The sequence below is a fragment of the Periophthalmus magnuspinnatus genome, chromosome 21 (genome assembly GCF_009829125.3).
Source record: "Periophthalmus magnuspinnatus isolate fPerMag1 chromosome 21, fPerMag1.2.pri, whole genome shotgun sequence".
Lineage (NCBI taxonomy): Eukaryota > Metazoa > Chordata > Actinopteri > Gobiiformes > Gobiidae > Periophthalmus > Periophthalmus magnuspinnatus.
Genome location: NC_047146.1, coordinates 9742435 through 9760146, shown reverse-complemented (window position 1 = coordinate 9760146; position 17712 = coordinate 9742435). Strand labels below are relative to the sequence as shown.

Genomic DNA, 17712 nt, shown 5'->3' with positions numbered 1-17712 from the left:
ACAAGAGCATATTTAGGATGTAAAGTCAAACAAGGCTTCCTTAACTTCCCATATGTGACTGGACAGGAATACGACTATAAAGTACAATAATTTAGCATGACGGGTTATAAATTGTAAATATGTATTGGAATTTTAAAATCATTTGTGTTTTTATTTATTTTAATCCTTACACTATGTTATATATGGACACTCTGACTATGTGTTAAACCAAAAGTACAGATTTATTTATTTAGAAATTATATGGCTATATATAATGGCAGACCAATACTTATCTCTGTGTGTACTTGTATCTTTATTTGTTATTTAAACTTGAATTTAAATGAACCAAGGTGACTATCAAAAAGAGAAATAACTACGCAAATCTGTAAATATGCAAAACATATACTGTTATAATAAGGGAACTGTGCCCAGATTGTATAGAAACATATGGAGTATCTCACTTTGTTCTCCATACACATCCCACCTGTCTGCTTCCCGCTTCAACCCACTCTGTAGCATTAACTCCTAATATCCAAAGTTGGACTTCAGAGGTTCCCTGTTTAGTTCCTCATCTCTCTGACTGACCCTGGGCACGGCGACACACCTACCCTTTTTTCCGCCTTTGATTTGCCACGTTTTTCAGCTGTTGCCGCAAAGGTGCAATGCGAGATAATTTTTTCTCCCCCATTTTATACCCCCCTCCTGGGAGCCTAGAAAAGTCCAAAAAAATACAGCGCTTCCCACTCGGACAGATTACAGGTAATATGTGCGCCTTCATAAACATTCCTGACCTGAACTTGGAGATTGGAGAGATTGCTGGAGGAGAGACTTTTGCACACTTTGATTTGGTTCAAAATGAGATGGAAGAGGTGAGCGGTGATAGCTCTTTGAGGTTTACAACACTGGATCCAGGTGTAGCCATTCCAGGTAAATTCTCCTGCAAACAAATAGAAAAAAATATCCTCAAAGACTATATTGATGTATTATTCATGTCAGTAAAAATACCATCTTCTGCTATTGAGGCAAGCTGATAATCTGGTTGCTCGTAGGCCAGCCTTAGGCAAATTAGGGATGAGGGAACTATTGTACATGGCTGTGAGGTCAAACACGCTTGAACTGCAGATACATATGTAGTGTGTTCATTTGCCTAATCTCACACCGACAATGTCTTACAGGCACATAACGGGCTTAACACTAAAACATAATGATATCAGGGGCATCGGAGGGGGGCTTACAGAATATCACCCAGCTGCCATGCCCCTAAATCTCTCACCTTTGGAAATGTCAAAGTGGGTGAATACAGCCAAACAAGAGCTGTCAAACATTTGAAACTTAATATTATTCTCCTCATCAAAATGTTTGATTATTAAACAAAGGAATAAGTGTTGTTTTAATTAGATGCTTTATAATAGGACTGTAATGACTTTCAAGGCCTTGGTGCAATTTGGAAATGAATGCACATTTATTGAAGAAAAATATGTGATTACTCATATTAGAAAGTTTTCATTGCATTAAAATAGTAAATTACGGCACACGAATTCATACAAGACACAGCTCTTGTGCTCACTATTCACTCATTTATTTTAATCTATGCAGTTCAGTTAAAAATGTGGAAAAAAAAAAAGTATGTAGCTGCAATTGCAAAAGGTCCTGGTGCACACTGTTAAATAAACAAACTGATAAATTGTGTGTTGTAATAGTGGTTTTAAATTTAAGGAAAGGTTAAGGGGAAATGTGGCATTTTGTGAATACGTTTATTAAGCTATACAAGAAAACACACTGATGAAGACAGGTCATAATTAATGTAAGGTTTCATAATTAAGAACTTTGAAATTTGGACCATGCTCTGTACTCCTTTGGCTGTGATTTTAAATTACTCATGCACCTTGCCAACTTGTAACCACCTTTGGAGTGGACCAAACTTTTCTCCCGCTTCTTCCCGTGTCCCATCTCCACCTTGTCCCCATTCAGCCTCAGTCTTTGACAGGAAAAACATAGGCCATCTATTCAAAAGGCATTTAGTCCATTTCTTTCTTGGCCAGTAAACCCATTCATCAATTGTTCTGGCTTGTAGATTGCTTTCTCATGCTAATCTAGCGTGTTAAATATCTTTTTGTTCCCCCTTTCACCGTTTTGTCACTCGGTTTATCCAGTTTTGGCCACCCATTTTATTTATTTATGCGCCTGCGTCTATTCACGCGCTCATGTATTTTTTATTATGTTGTTTCACTGTCATGCAGTGTCAACTCACTCTATTCACGGAGGGCTACTTGAAGGGCTTGGAGGGACAAAGCGTGTACACATTGCGCTATTCACTCCGGCCAGCTGGATCGGCTGAAAAAAAAAACCTGGTGAAAAGAAATCCCGCACAATGGACACAGAAGAAGTGCACAATGCTAACAGTTTTCCAAATACCACTGATTGCTTTCATCACAATGAGGGAAAGGCAGCCGCTTTTGCAGAGCTCCACTTCAACAAACAACACTCGCACAAAAAGCTCCCAACCCCGCGTTTTGTTCCCACACAAAACCTCCTCGACCGTCTAAACGCTCCCATAGTTGAAAAAACTCTTTCAGATTCTTGGAACCCCTTTTCACCCCCGAGAAAGATTCTAAAAAAAGGAGAAATTTCCCACTGAAGCTTTGCGTAATCTGCTATTTTTAGATTACGCACATATTTTTTAGGACATTTATGCTTACAAAGTATTTTAAGTGGCAAAATGTATTATTATTAATCTTTTTTTATTTTTTTGAAGTGTAAATTCCACCACGATGCACCTGCTTGTAACGGATTTTAGCACTGGTTTTACGCACAAGAAAAAAACTTTTTTTTTCTCTCTTCTTTTTCAGAGGAAAAGTGATCTTGGAAGTTGGGATGTCCGGGTGGCAGAGGAGGGTGGGTGGGGCGGTGAGGAGAGGGGAGGTTAGGTTCTAGGCCGGGGGTGTCACTATGGTGAACGCAGCACTGAAAGGGTTTAATTAAGCGTGACGGAGGTAATTATCCCTGGACTGTCCAAATTAGTTTTTGCATAATCGCTCTGATCCCTATGAATCCGCGTCTTTCCCTCTTTCAGTTCGTCTCAGTCACTCGGGTTACATGTCATAGATCTAATAGCTACCAACAGTTAAAACACACACACACACCTGTACTTTCTTTCCACTTGTCATTTCCTCGACAATATTACGCGCTCGGCTCGTTTTGAAAGGCGCACTTGTTCCTCTTTCCAAATACGTTTTTGTCTCTGCATGTGGGAAAAAGAAAAGCTAACGGTGTTATCTTCCTCCCCATTCACGATTAAAATTGTGATAAATACGACTTTGGCTCCGGATAACAATGGCTTGATTTAGATTCACTTTTACGCACACACACCGTAGTAATGGCATTCAAAGCGCAGACAAAAGCGGCCTTTAGAGGATACCTTACACTTCACCTGGACCAGACCGAAGCCAGAAGGGAGAGAGGAGAAGAAAAAAAGGACAAATAGATAACAATCTTGTTCATCTCATCGAGAAGTGTATTGCTTTCCGTTCATCCGCTTTTATTTTTTGCGTCCTTTTTTACGCTCAACAAGTAGCAATAGATTGAAATACAGAAGGGATGTTTGAAAGAAAACACAAAACATACAAAGTCCATAAGAGTTAGTTAAAACGCTGTTTTGTCTGTAGCACAAGATAAGAGCAATAAGGGCGAAGGGGTAAAAAAAAAAGTTGCCTAGAATCGTAATAAAGCCAGTGTGTTGGACGAGAGAAATAACTTACACCCTCATGTGCAAATATGACATATCCAGTGTAGCTTTCTTCACCATAGATTCCACTAAAACAATAAATATTACAGACATCTATAAACAGGTTTTTGGGGGTAAAACTCAAAATAGATATATACACTAAACCGGGGAAGTGAAACAGGCCCTATGTAAAACACAAGCCTTGAGTGGCAAAGAGGCGATTGTTTTCTTGTGTACACATTTACAGTCATTTTCAAAACTCTTCCATTTTGAGCCAGTGCTTCCAGCTCGTATTGTCCAGAAAGTGTCTTAATAACCTTATAGATAAAGGTATAATCATATACAGAACACATGTGATATGTGAGATCACGAGCACTTCATCACATGTACAAGTTTGTGCATGCATAATAAAACTTTTCTCTTCTTCGTGGTAAGTTCACATTATTGAAGGTGTCCTATCATAACGCCGCTGCGTACGCGGGGTAAGGTTCAAGTTGAGGTTTGCCCATGCCAGGCAGCAGAATGTAGGCTAAAGGCGGCTGGAGACCCGCTGAGGGCCACGCCGTACAGTTACACGGGATCATGTAGCCCGGGTTCCCAGGTGATGGGTGCGAGTGCGTGTGAGTGTGCGTGCCTCCGCCCACGCCACCTGCCCCTGCGAACGCAGCGGCTGTAGCGCTTCCAGGTGGGTACCCTAACGGGGAGGCGTACGGGAAAGAAGGTGGTGTAAGTTCAGTCATTTTGGATCCCAGATCGAAAAAGGAATAAGGGTTCGTGGACATGGACGGGTTGAAGAAAACACGCGCCGCAGCTGCAGCAGCTGCAGCCGCCGCTTTATCTGGGTTTCCTATGACAGAGTCCGAAAGAGCTCCAGCAGACAGGCCGCTCACCTTGAGCGCCTCGTGTTCCCCGAGGTTATAGGGCACCGGGAAGGAAAACTTGTCTTTCTTCATGAGTGTCTTTGGCTTCCTCCTCGGTCTGTACTTGTAGTCGGGGTGCTCCTTCATGTGCATGGCGCGAAGTCGTTTAGCCTCGTCTATAAACGGCCTCTTCTCAGACTCTGTCAGAAGTTTCCACTCCGCTCCCAGCCGCTTGCTGATCTCAGAGTTGTGCATTTTGGGGTTTTCTTGAGCCATTTTCCTTCTTTGGGCTCGGGACCACACCATAAAGGCATTCATAGGACGTTTTACGTGATCCATTGGCTTTGACATGGTGATGACAAACTCTAACAAAAACAACCAGAAAGAGCACAGATGATGTTAAAAGTCGAATAGACGCACGTAACGCAACACAATTAAATGTAAATTCACACAAAAAACTAAGATAATCGATTTACTTACTTTCAAGACTTCAATTCTGCATCCCGGCGATGCTTATCTGCTGAAAAAAACAAGCGTCCGTCTCCGCGTGTGTCCTGAACTTATGTTTTCAGCTTCATTGTGCCGTCCAATAATTTTATGACAGAAATCGAAAAAAAGAAAAGAATAAGAGCCGTGTTGCCTTCCTTGCTGTCACTGGGGACTATCATGAAGCAGACGCAGACGCGGAGGACTGGCAGCAACAGTGTCGTTTACGCGAGTGGATGAGCGCTCCGGCGTGCCCCATGTGAAATACACGGATTCAGTGTCAGGTAGTGAAAGTGCTACTGACGCATGCGCACTGAGGGCTGACAAGCTGTCGGGACTTTTCCCTCTCCAAATCCCACCCCGTTGGAGTTTGATGCTGAAGCGCTCCTTGTCCGCGCTCTGGGCTCGTCATTATCTGTCAAAGTTCTTTTACGCACAACGCGATGATCTTGCTGTTGTTACCGTGACGTTAAGAAAGGACATCGTTTAAGTGTCTTTATTGTATTGTATTGTATGGGCCTATTGTTCTAATTTTAGGCCTTCAATGCAACTACCAGCCTGCCTGCACATAACGGGAAACATTTTACGCATGGCTTTTGGAACATTTGCATAACGTCTTCATTTTTATTCGTTAGGCGGTCGTTCTTATCCGCATTATTGCTTTTATTTCGTTTTATTTAAATTTTTCATTAGACCTTTTTTTTTTCTATTTTCACACTTGCCTTGTCTAGTGTGTCCCTCATGTCAGTCCCAGTCTGTCACTCCCCAGTTAGTAAGAGCAAACCAGGCGACAAGCAAAGGGAGATTTTCTGACATTAGCCGCATTTGTCGTAAATAGTCTCACGTTAGGGAGGTCTCGAGTGTTTCTAATCGCGCTCGGTTCAAATTAATTACTTTGCAGAAATGCTCCCCCCTTTTCTTCTTCTTCGCTTTTTTAAAACGTTTACTTCAAAGGACTTTCCCAAGGGCAGTGAATCGACAAGTGAAATGAGAGAATGGCGAATATTCAGCTAAGCAATTACAGCTATCTAGCAGGACTTGTTGAGTAAATTGCGCGTTTAAGTGGTTTGTTCTCGTACCTTTTTACCCGTTGTGCGTAATTATAAATGTACATAAAAAAAGCAGCAGAGAAGGGCTATATTGAAGAACATAATAAATAGTTCTGAAGGCTCCAGGTCTGCTGTTAAAATGAGCATAAAATAGACGTCAAATTAATTTAGTTTATTAAAGAACAAATAACAATACCTCAAATTTATTATTATTATTATTATTATTATTATTATTATTATTATTATTATTATTATTATTATTATTATTATTATTATTAAATAAGCTGTGCGTTCTGGAGGAAGGGCCCACTCACTCATGCGTATCGATAACAGTCTGTGCTCACCTTGCGTGGACTGCGCTGTGCTCACTCTTGAAATTGTACCGTAATATGAAAATTAATTTGTGGGATTAAATCAGAGCACTTTCATCTCAGGAAAAAAGAGTTTGTAAAATCTTACAGGGTTCCACTAAGAAAAATATTTAACATTTGTGAGTAATTCTAATGTAAATTCAGATGTATAATAATAAGCACAATAGGATTTTCATCACTTCTCGACATAAATGCCATCTTAATCTTAGCTTTCGTGTCCAAAAAAATAAAAAAAAGGCACTAAATTTAATTTTGATCTGATACCATATTTAACACATCAGTTTACATGTTCTTATCCTCTTCTACCTGTGCTTGAATGCCGGAAATGACACTTAAATAATTGAAAGATGAGTTAGTGAGAGTGGCAGAATTACCTTGCTGATAGAGAGCCTGGTCCAGCCTCTGAGACGGAAGCCAGCTCTAGCACTCCTACCTCACAGCGCTACAGTGATAAGGGAACTGAATAGAAAAATATCATGCAAATATAGAAGGCAGGCGACAGCAGCGGTGGCATAAGCAACAACAAGCCCATGGGGACATATTGCTATACTTCCACTTGCACAAGCCATCAGTCTGCAGTACAGGAGCCCCCCGAGGTACTATGATAGCACCAAATTATAAAGCGACGTGATGAGGTACCCAACACTCTAGGTATTCTTTCTTGTTTATTCCCGGAGTGGCACCTTTTGGGAGATGGAGCTAAAATTGATTTCAAGGTAGCATGCATTTGACCTCTTCTTATCAGATGACTTTTTCTTTCTGGATAAACAAACAGTATTACTTCACAAGACCCCCCCGAGACCCAAGTAATGTTTTGAACTTGAAAGTTAACTCATTATTCGGGTGGTTTTTGAAGAAAAGATGAGGATGGGCTGAATATACCTGCCTATTTTTTGCTCACAGTTTGGCAATAAATAAATCAACTCAATTGAAATATCTATGGTATTTTTTTGCATTTTCCATGTAGGGCCTATAACAAGACGAGATTCAAATCGAGCTTTATCTGTTAAGGATTAGTGCGAAGATGCTCCAGTTTTTACAGCCGATTAAAGATAACGAAGATAATCCACTGAAAATGAATTAATTGTTTGAGAAATAAAAATCTTCACAAATTAATACAAAATATTTTTAGTTCTATGATTTGTATCCTGTACCATATTTCCCTATCAATAAGATGCTTAGTGAAATTGCGAGTAGAGACAAAGCATTCCCAGATCAAAGATTTGGAACGCCAGGAATAGAAATTACTAATGTATTTTTCTATAAAAGGACAAAAGGGTAGTGTGGAGAGCGTATTGAGAGTCAATTTGTCCCCATCACAAGCCATTAGCGGCAGTAACTGACTTTTAAAGCAGGCCTTTTCATCAAGTCCTATAATGACAAACAGTTTAGCTCCCCCATTGATTACTATTTAAAGACTTTAGACGGGACCAAGTCATTTTTTTGCATAATGAGGTAGCTTTAGAGCCCTTTACAATATGTAGAAAACACGCTTAAGCGCAAGATCGGATTGTGGCAATTCACATCACTTTGAATGACTAACGCAGGCCGTCTGAATAAATGCATAATTAATGTGAATAAAGTTGATCGCCTGTCTTGTGCGTCTTAAATTTGTGACCCATTTTGAAACGCTGCAAATACATTCACCAAGTGCCAAATGAGTTGTACACTTTTCTTTTAATCATTCTAATTATACAGTTTTTTATTGCTCCCCGGGGCATGCTTTCACGTCTTTGTCTTATTTTGGTTGAAAATGTTTACTCAAAAAACACCAACCTAAATATTACGCATATCAAGTGGAATTGAGAAATAATCCGCTTGGTATTAACTTAATCACATTAACGCAAATACTATTGATAGTGGTCATGATCCTTTGGTGAAGAAGAAAAAAAAACAGACACAATAATATACAAGAGAAAGTGTGTATAGGGGTTGAAGGATGCTGAAGCAGTTTGCCTTTGAGCACCCGGACAAACACAACTTAGAAAGCACATTATAGAGCCGGAGAATAGCGCCACAGAAGGCAGCGCAGTCCACAAGGTTGATAAGACCTTCATCTTTAAAGCAGCGCTTGTCAAAGTATTATATGTAATCTTACACTTGCAGAATATCTGTGCAGCCTGAGGGGCAAACAACACGAGCGCTACCAATCGAGTGACTCACGGGATCATTAGGAAAAAAAAAAATCTGTGTGTCTTGTGCCATTTGTGAACTAGATAGATGCCTGAGGGCCTGGTACAGTATGTTTAGTTACTACACGTTTGGCTTGCAGCGCTATGATGACTTTTCCAACATAGACTATTTTGAAAAAGGTTAAAACAATGGAACAATGGAACATACAAAGTGATATTTTTGTTTGCTTGATTTAGAAATCAAGTTATCTAATTGAGTACACTCTTTTAATTAAAAAAATAAATCTTGGGTTGTTTTTATAGAATAATTTTACGTGCATTTGTTGTTGTAAGGTATTTGTGTAATAGTTAAAATAAGTATAAGTTAATAATTAATAATAACTATGGCAAATAGGCAAGTGTCTAGCTCAAGGTCACATTAAAAATACACAGGAACAGGATTTGAACTGTCAAACTTAGCAGACAAATTGCTCTACTAAATGACCTGCAGCTATCTCATCAATGTCTACCTTTTTATTTCTATTTTAAAAATATTTTTAAGGAGCAGTATTTGTACATTTGTTGATCTAGTAATTGTGGTAGTCACTAATACAAAAAATATACAGTGTGTTTAGGCTTGGGGCTGTGAGATGACTTTCCCATCATAGTCTTTTTGCACCATTTAGCCTGTCCTTTATCTGCTGCCTTTTCTTCCTCATTATATAGTGGTTATCTCTGCTCTGGATCTTGGCAAAGCCCCCCAAATAGAGAGTTGTAATTACCCAGAATGCCACCTGATAGCGGCACCCTTTCTATCTTCTATCTCGCCTCATCACTTGCAGGTCTTGCTAACTCATCACACGGACAGAGAGGCAAAAGAAAAGGCAGACAAGATAGCTCATCTCTGCCCATACATATATAGTTGGAGTCGGGATCAGAGAAAAACTGTTGCATCGTGGGTATTTTTTTCCTTACTATCCTACCTTTTTCCTTCAAGCTTGACAAAGACTGCTCTCTCCCAGCCTCTCTGCGTCTTTATGTAGTGTCTGAATTGAGGCCGACCCACGAACAAAACAGTGATCCAATCTCCTTGAACCCATGGCAGCACCGCAACGCACTATTTTGGCATTCACAGTTCAGCCATCGTCCTTCAAACAAGAAAAATACACAGGGTGACTTGTTCATCTTTAACATCAATGATACTTATAGGAACTGTTGACAATGTACTGCTTCCAACTTATTAGCTACATCTGACCTCACAGTAATGTTTTTGAATGGCAAATGAAGAAGTGAATATAGGAATGTATGATAAATAGGTAAGGTGAAAAAGGGGGAGGTCAAAGCGGGCAGGGTTTTCAATGAAATGAAGTTTGACAAAGTTAAATACAATTTGTCTCTATTCAAATCTCTTCTGTGAAATCACTGCATCGTGTCACTGGCTTAGAAATAAAGAACTTTCACAGAATGAACTGAATAGAATCAGGTTAAATGAAGAAAATGTTCCATAATTAAGTCTGTACCCTAACACTGACCTTGACAATGGGACAGAATAGATGACTGAATAGGTATAGTCACAGCTTGATAATTGAGAGAAGAGTATGCTTAAGGATGTAACACATGAAACAAAAGTTTGATTTTGTTTTAACTTAATTTGACTGAAAGCATACAAACCCAACTAATCACTAAGTTCTATTCACTTAATTACACCCAATGAAACAAAATACTTCTTATTTTAAGTAATTTAATGAGGCACATTTCTAAATAAATGTTCATTATTTGAATACTCCTGACATAACATTTCATATCGTTGATTAAGTAGCAATAGCTAAAGAAAAATTCTATTCTGTCAACTGGACAAAAGTTTTAGGGTGAAGACATTTTTCCGCTCATGCAAGCAGCTTCTTCAGTTCTGGTCAAATTGCTGGTGGACTATGAATTACACTAAGTGTGAACTGTCCCTGAGTCAAATTTAGCAAAATAATTTTGGCCCCTAATGGGTGCTCTCACACCTGTTAACATACTGGTTGTCACTATAGTTTTCCTTGTTTTGAGGAGATCCTGTTCAACAAAAAATGCCCCTTTAAGTCCCCACTCAAGCCATTTCTTTTCTTTGGCTAAGATCTATACCTCACTATCTTCAAAGGAGTGGTTAGTGGCTTTGAGATGGAGATGTACAGCAGATTGATGTCCCAAGGAGCTCTAGCAACGGTGTTAGTACATTCTCTTATGGAGTGGCTGCTTCTTCAATATAATACTCACTGCAGCCTTCACTACACTGACAAGAGAAGACTGCATTGGTTTGTCCGTGGCTTGGTGTTTTGTCGTTTGTCTCAACCAGTTTCTGTTTTAAAGTGGCATAAGTGAAATAACACCATTGTGCGAACAGATCGGGACCCCGGTCTGCCGTACATCTCCATCTCAAAGCCACTAACCACTCCTTTGAAGATAGTGAGGTACAGATCTTAGCTAGAAGGAAATAAAATTATTTAAGAGGGGTGTTCAAGAGACAATTTTTGTTAGGAAAAACAATCCACCTTTGAACAGGAATGGGGGGGCTTAGACATAATTTATCTTCTGTCTATAAACTAAATTAAAACATGGAAAACAATCGTGATAACATTAGTTAGGCCTGAAAGATTGTGCCAAATATGACTCAGGACAGTTCATACTTAATGGAGCCCATTAGACCTTGCCACCAAACAGAAACTGTAAACAAAAGGTGTGTTAGTTTCACTGTCCATCAGAAATCTGACCAGAACTTATGCTTGGATGAGCGGTGAAATGTCTTCACTTTAAAACTTTAATCCAGTTGACAGAACTGAATTTTTCTTTCATTATGGATTATACCTGGATGACTGAGGGATTACACAGACCTCACTGAGTAGCAATACTTATTTTCTGTATAATCATACAAGTAATATAGTAATACTAGTAAGAGTGGGAGTAAGCTGTAGTAGCTATAGTGTTATATGTACAAGTTAGAGCTAGTAAAGCTTATGAGATTTCCCTTAGATTTCCCTAGATAAATACTTTTCTTCTCTCCTTCAAGATAACTTTTTTAGTTCTTTCTTTTTAAGGAAACTAAATGTGCTAAGTGTAATTTTTAAAAGCAAAAGTATATTAAAGTCTTTCCTGTTTGCTCCTGATTCGTTAACATTTGCATGACACTCCATCCTCTCTCTTCTTGTACATTGTGCATTCTCGTCTGTAACAGAAAAGTACCTTTTGTGTCTCGACCCAGCGTTGAGTCAAAGAAAGCTGCCTGAGTGACGGTGACCTCCATCAAATGGGAAAATTGTTCAGCTTCTATGCTCCTCTATGGTTCCCATGGCCTGACAGAAGCTCTCCAACACAGCCTGAAAGGAGAAATCAATCTTATTTGAGGAGATTAAGTGACCAAGATAATAACCATGTCATTGAGAGAGAAAAAGTGCGACTTTTCACTGGAGCAAAATAACAGAGTTCCTGCAGATGGCCCTTTGTGGAGGCTGAATGCGGAGTCTCTCTAGGTGAGTCCTATTATGGGCCTGTTGTCGGACATACCTCAGGGACAAAACAACAACTGGACTGCATAATACAGGCACGGCACAAGGAAACATTACACTGCCTTCACACTGGTCGCACTCACACTCACTCATTCAGATGCATTCATACAACACATAGCAGAGATTTCGTCATTTGAATCAGCATAACAAACATAATTTTGGAGCAAGCTCAAGTTTTGTATTGTAAACAAACAAACAAACGAATAAATAAGTAAACCTTGTCTAGTCATATATACTACAGAGAGTTGTTAGATGTGTGTGTGGAGTGTGTGTGTGCACCCCAGGCGTTGTCTTGAATGACAGCATGATCAATGGTAGGGCAAGTGTCCTGTCAGCAGATCCTGTTGTGGAGGGGGGCTGTCTCAGGTGATCTCATTATTTGATGGACACAGCAGCCGTAGAGAGGACTGTATTCATCTCTCTCTCTCTCGCTTTCTCTTTCTACCTCTCCTTCTCTCCTGTTGCGTGTAATCATACCATTACTCATGCACACTCACTTATAGGAAATATTGATCACATTTTGACAAAGTATTCAGCCATCACCATAATCAGCAAGGCATTAGGGCCTGTGCGTATTATAAGGCGCCAATGTCAATCTTAAATTTGAATGCTGTAATTGTATAGGAAATATACCAAAGGCAAAGTGTACTATTTCATTTATACTATAACCAATTATACAGTAGAAGATGTATGTATATCTGCTATCACAGTACGTATATATAAACAGGGGCAAAAAAAGAGCAAATTCTACTACCATTAAACTAATTTATTTACTTAATTCCAAGACCCTGCCCTGCCATTGATTCACATCCGTATCAAGACCTTATTTCTCACCATATTAATAAGAGTTCATTGTTTATTTAGATCCCCATAGCATTTGCAGCGCAATGACATTCATAAATACAACACCAAAATCAATTGGTTCTACAATGATAACAATGATTTTTAAAAAACAAACTACTTTTAGGAGCTACAATATGGATTTGAGCTGCTTTACAATATCTTTAAGCTTTTGATCTGTAATAAAAAGTGAGGAAAGATTCAGTCAACTAAGCCGTGAAAACCCATATTCACATATAGCACACACTCAGGTGCAGCACACAGGCCTCATGACGATTCTAGAGCTGAAAAGGTTGAAAAACAAAATATATTTAGGGCCAAAAATATTTACAACAGACTGTGTTTGGCCCCTGGGCTTTGAGTTGTCTGCTGTTTAGAATCCTGAGTGCATAGACACCCTTTATCAGCATTATAAGCAGCCAGCCTGTGTTAGCGTGTTAAGATGTTTGCCTAATGATTTGTGTTTATTCCTACTGTTTATCTCCGCCGCCTGAGAGGGGGAGAGGATAGTGAAGTGACTAGCTTTGCACCCAATCAAAGACTTCAAAGCACTAATCGCTTTCGTCAAGATTAATTCATTACTTAAACCTCTGCTCCTTCACTTTTTTTTTGGCAAAAGTCAATAGTATTGCGGTTTTCCCTTGTGAATAAGCGGGGTAGGGGTGCTTTAAGGCTCACACCGGACGTCCCTGGAGATATTTGCTAAAGATGGGTTGACACGCCTAAAGAGCAGAACAGAGGAGGGGCCCTGGGCAGTTTGTATTTGCCATCCCCAGCCAAAAAAGTATCACGCCTGTCCAAATTAAGCCTCGCCAAGGGTCAAGTGAAATCAATATGTTAATCCATAAATTGTCCCGTCTGATAATTACGAAGGGGAACAGTAATTAAAAAAGACATTCATTTACTTCTTAGATTTTGTGCCAGGGAAGAAGAGTTGGCTTCAATCTGGCGGCAAACAATTGACACAGGAAGCGTCCCCCCTTTTTAGCTGATCAATGCTTTTAAAGAACAGTAAGCTCCCAGTCAAAAGCACTTTTTAAATAGTGTTTGAAGGTTTCTGAACCCCTGTGTAGCCAGCGTCAGGGATTTTACATTGATCAGTCGCCGATGACAAAGGATTCACAAAATGCACACTTTTGTTCCTGTGCACAAAGGCCATTAGCATGATAATAATAAAAAAGAGGAATAGAAAAATCCTTGATGTTTTTAAAGACTCGTGGAGCGCTCTACAATCAGGCTTAATGGCTTCAGACCTGGACTCAAACCTGCTGGTAAATGCTTTATATATTGTGACAGTGTCTGTGTAATCCCATTTTCATCCAGGTATGATTCACAGTAAAAGAAAAATTCCGCTTTATTTTTTTCTTTTACTAGTCCTAATCTCTGCAAACAGCATATGTAAGGAATGCAAAAAATACATTTGCTAAGAGCTACTTCTTTACAAACCCCTTGTAGCTGCAGTTATCATCACTGATCATCTTAAATAGTATAGTGCTCAATGCTCATTTCAGTGAGTTACAAACATACATTTTTTAACATAAATCTTTTTTACTGGTCTAAAACAAGAGATATTTGAATTAAAGCATGGTATTAAACCTATCTATTTTGCATTTATCTAATTACAGTTGTTTTTATTGCCAGAAATACCTCAACAAACATTTCCGTGGTCACCTGTCAACAGACATGACCTAACTTGGCCTGGTGGCGTCACCTACTTGCCTCAATGGACATAGAAAAGTTAAATGCCATACTGCGTGACATTCCAGGCAAACTAATAACAAATGTGCAGCAGACACTCCACTAGAAAACTTATACAGTGCACCTTTAAAGAGTCAATGATAGTAAATAATAATCTATCCCCTAAAGGCCCCTCACAAAAGCTTACCATTTTTTGTTTCTCCACTGACTTCTTGCACATTCTTGAACATTTTTCAGACCTATCTCCGAATTCTAGAAAAGCCATGACACAAATGTTTTAAGGGCATTCTTCGCATTAACCAAGTCGGTCTTCAGTTCGCTGTGTACTGCCAAGTGCAAAGAAATAGTTCTCTTTTATCAACATGGACCAAATCTGGGCTAATGTGTCTGTGAGAGTCTCCCATTCTTTGACCATTCTTCCCACTTTTCTCCTCTCCTGCATGGGGATAATTGCAGTTTAATTGGGTGACAAGAAATGAAAACTGTGTCCACATTATCTGGGATTATCTCTTTCTCCCTTGAATTGAAAGGAGTTCATTTATCAGCCGATGCTTGGTCAGCGGAGGAGCAGCCCTGAGCACCAGTTAGCAAAATGAAGAGAGAGGAGGGAAGGGTGGGGGGCTGACAGTTAAGAAAAATGCTCTTTGTATCTTATCATACGAGAACATCTATCTTGAAGATGGATATCAGCTGAGCGCCCTAAATCAATACGCGCACAATACTTCTCCCCAAAAGCACAAATTCACAGAAAAAGACTTGGATCAGTGTCACACTCACGATTCACATTTAACAGTTTCTGCTTTGGAATTATCGAGAAACATTTCACAAAAGTTGCGACACAATGCATCACTTTAGCGCTCGGGACAAAAAACATATTATTAATGAATAGCAAAAAGTCTGACTGTTTTGTGCTTTCGCTGATTTGTACTGTTGCATTCTTAAATTGAACACGGCAAGGTTATAAGTATTGAGTCATAGTTGGGCTAGCCGTGGCTCACCTTCCTTTTTGTTTGAGCTGTACTCGAGCTTAAAAGCCTCTTTCAGGATGCATGAATACACCTCATTTTGCCTGTGAGAACTTCACTCTGATAGCTGCAAAAAGGGAAGGTTGTTTAGAGAAGGAAGGAGAGACAATGAGGCAAAAATGAAAGCTTTCAGATTCCATTATGCATACTGCCCTCCATTCTTCCTGGCTGTTTATACTGTACATTTTCTTTACAATAATCCTCTCTGCCTTAATACACTGGCCATTCACTGGAGCGCTGCTCTAAATGGGCCTTGCACCAGGGTTATGGTAATGCGGTAAATACTGTAAAAAAAACAGATGGAGAGTGATCAGAACACGACTTCATTAATCCGACGCCAGGCCGCGCACAGAAGGGGATGAAAGAAGGAAGACCTTGCCAATGCACAACATACATAGCTATTCAGTCTCAGCTGCTTTGTGTAAACATTTAAGATGGCCTGATCATTTGGTGGAAAGAGCAGGCTTTGTGTCGCACTAAAGCATGAAAATGTGGAGTACAATGACGGAGCTGGAGTGCCTTCCACTCTCAATGCAACAGGGGACCTTTTCTGTACACAATACTTTTGAAGGTTACAGGATATATTGTCTGCTCCTGGCTGTGTGTGCATGTGTGCCAGCGATGCTGCAGTGGAAAGGTGCAGAAAAGCACAAATATTATGGGAACACGAGATTTAAGACATAAAAGTTGATGTTTAAGGTGTCAAAATAAACTGCTGTCGTAACGGTGCGGATAGGACCAAAGGATGCAGACCAGAGCAGTTTTAACAGTGTTTATTTACAGCGGTGAAAATGCAGTCTTTAAACAGGTCACAAGAGCAGGTACAGGAACCGGGGAGCGGGAGACGGGTCAGGCGGGTGCGGTGCAGGTAGAGGCGGGCAGGACAGGACCAGGACGGGGATAGAAGCAGGTGCGGTACCAGGGCAGGCGGATCAGACGAAGACCAGAGCGGGGAACGGGTGACAAACCAGAGACCAGGACCGGACAGGAGACGAGACGAGCAGGAGACGAGACGAGCAGGAGACGAGACGAGCAGGAGACGAGACGAGCAGGAGACAAGACGAGCTGGAAGCGATACCGGGACTGGAACGTGGCGGCAGGAGCTGGGCGAGTAGAGGCAGGAATCTGGAGGGTGCATAAATCCAAATGAGCATTTGCCGGACAGTACCATATAACAAAGCTTAGCAAGAAACATTCACGTTTTACACGCGGACGGTCTGGCACCGAGTGTAGACTGCCAAGCCTTCTTGTACTCAGCAGCAGGTGGTGGTGATTAGGCTGATGCACCCCAGGTGTGCACGGGAGGAGTCAGGCACTCCACCCAGCTCCAGACACGCAGGTAGGGGAGGGGGAGAGAGCACGGGAGGACAGGGAAACTGACATCATGACAGTACCCCCCCCCTAAGGTCCACCTCCTGGTGGACCCCCAGGCTTGTCAGGATGAGCGCGGTGGAAGTCTCTCACCATGTCGGGGTCCAGAATGCGTGCCCTGGGCACCCAGGATCGCTCCTCCGGACCGTAACCCTCCCAATCGACGAGGTACTGGAGGCCCCTACCACGGCGACGAACGTCAATCAGGCGGCGGACGGTGAACGCCGGGTGGCCGTCAATGACTCGGGCGGGCGGTGGGGGATCGGCCGGAGGGCACAGGTCGCTGGTCCGGACTGGTTTAACCTGGGAGACGTGAAAGGTCGGATGAATCCGGAGAGACGGGGGTAACTGGAGGCGCACCGCCGATGGATTTATGATCCTCATGATCTTAAACGGTCCCAGGAATCGGGGGGACAGCTTACGGGAGTCCGTCTTCAGCGGGACCGTCTTGGCGGAGAGCCAAACCATCTGGCCAGGTTGGTATACGGGCGCCGGGACACGGTGGCGATCGGCCGTCGCCTTAGTGCGCGCTCCAGCCCGAAGAAGGGCCGCCCTGGCCTTCTTCCAGATCCGGCGACAGCGCTGGAGATGGCGCTGAACAGACGGGACGGCGAGGTCCCTCTCCTCCGTGGGAAAGAGAGGGGGTTGATATC

At 41.2% G+C, this 17712-nt stretch overlaps 1 protein-coding gene across 1 annotated transcript; it reads right to left on the bottom strand.

The window, feature by feature from the left end:
- Positions 1-2859: 2859 nt before the first annotated feature.
- Positions 2860-5317, bottom strand: sox21b (SRY-box transcription factor 21b). The gene is made up of 2 exons (XM_033987355.2): positions 5044-5317; positions 2860-4928 (listed from the first exon to the last, which is right to left on the bottom strand). Exon 2 carries the CDS (start codon positions 4912-4914, stop codon positions 4162-4164), a length of 753 nt encoding a protein of 250 aa, XP_033843246.1. The 5' UTR covers positions 4915-4928; positions 5044-5317; the 3' UTR covers positions 2860-4161.
- Positions 5318-17712: the final 12395 nt, after the last annotated feature.

Excerpts from the sequence above, each read along its gene's own strand:
- sox21b (XM_033987355.2), bottom strand. The coding sequence starts at position 4,914 with ATGTCAAAGCCAATGGATCACGTAAAACGTCCTATGAATGCCTTTATG.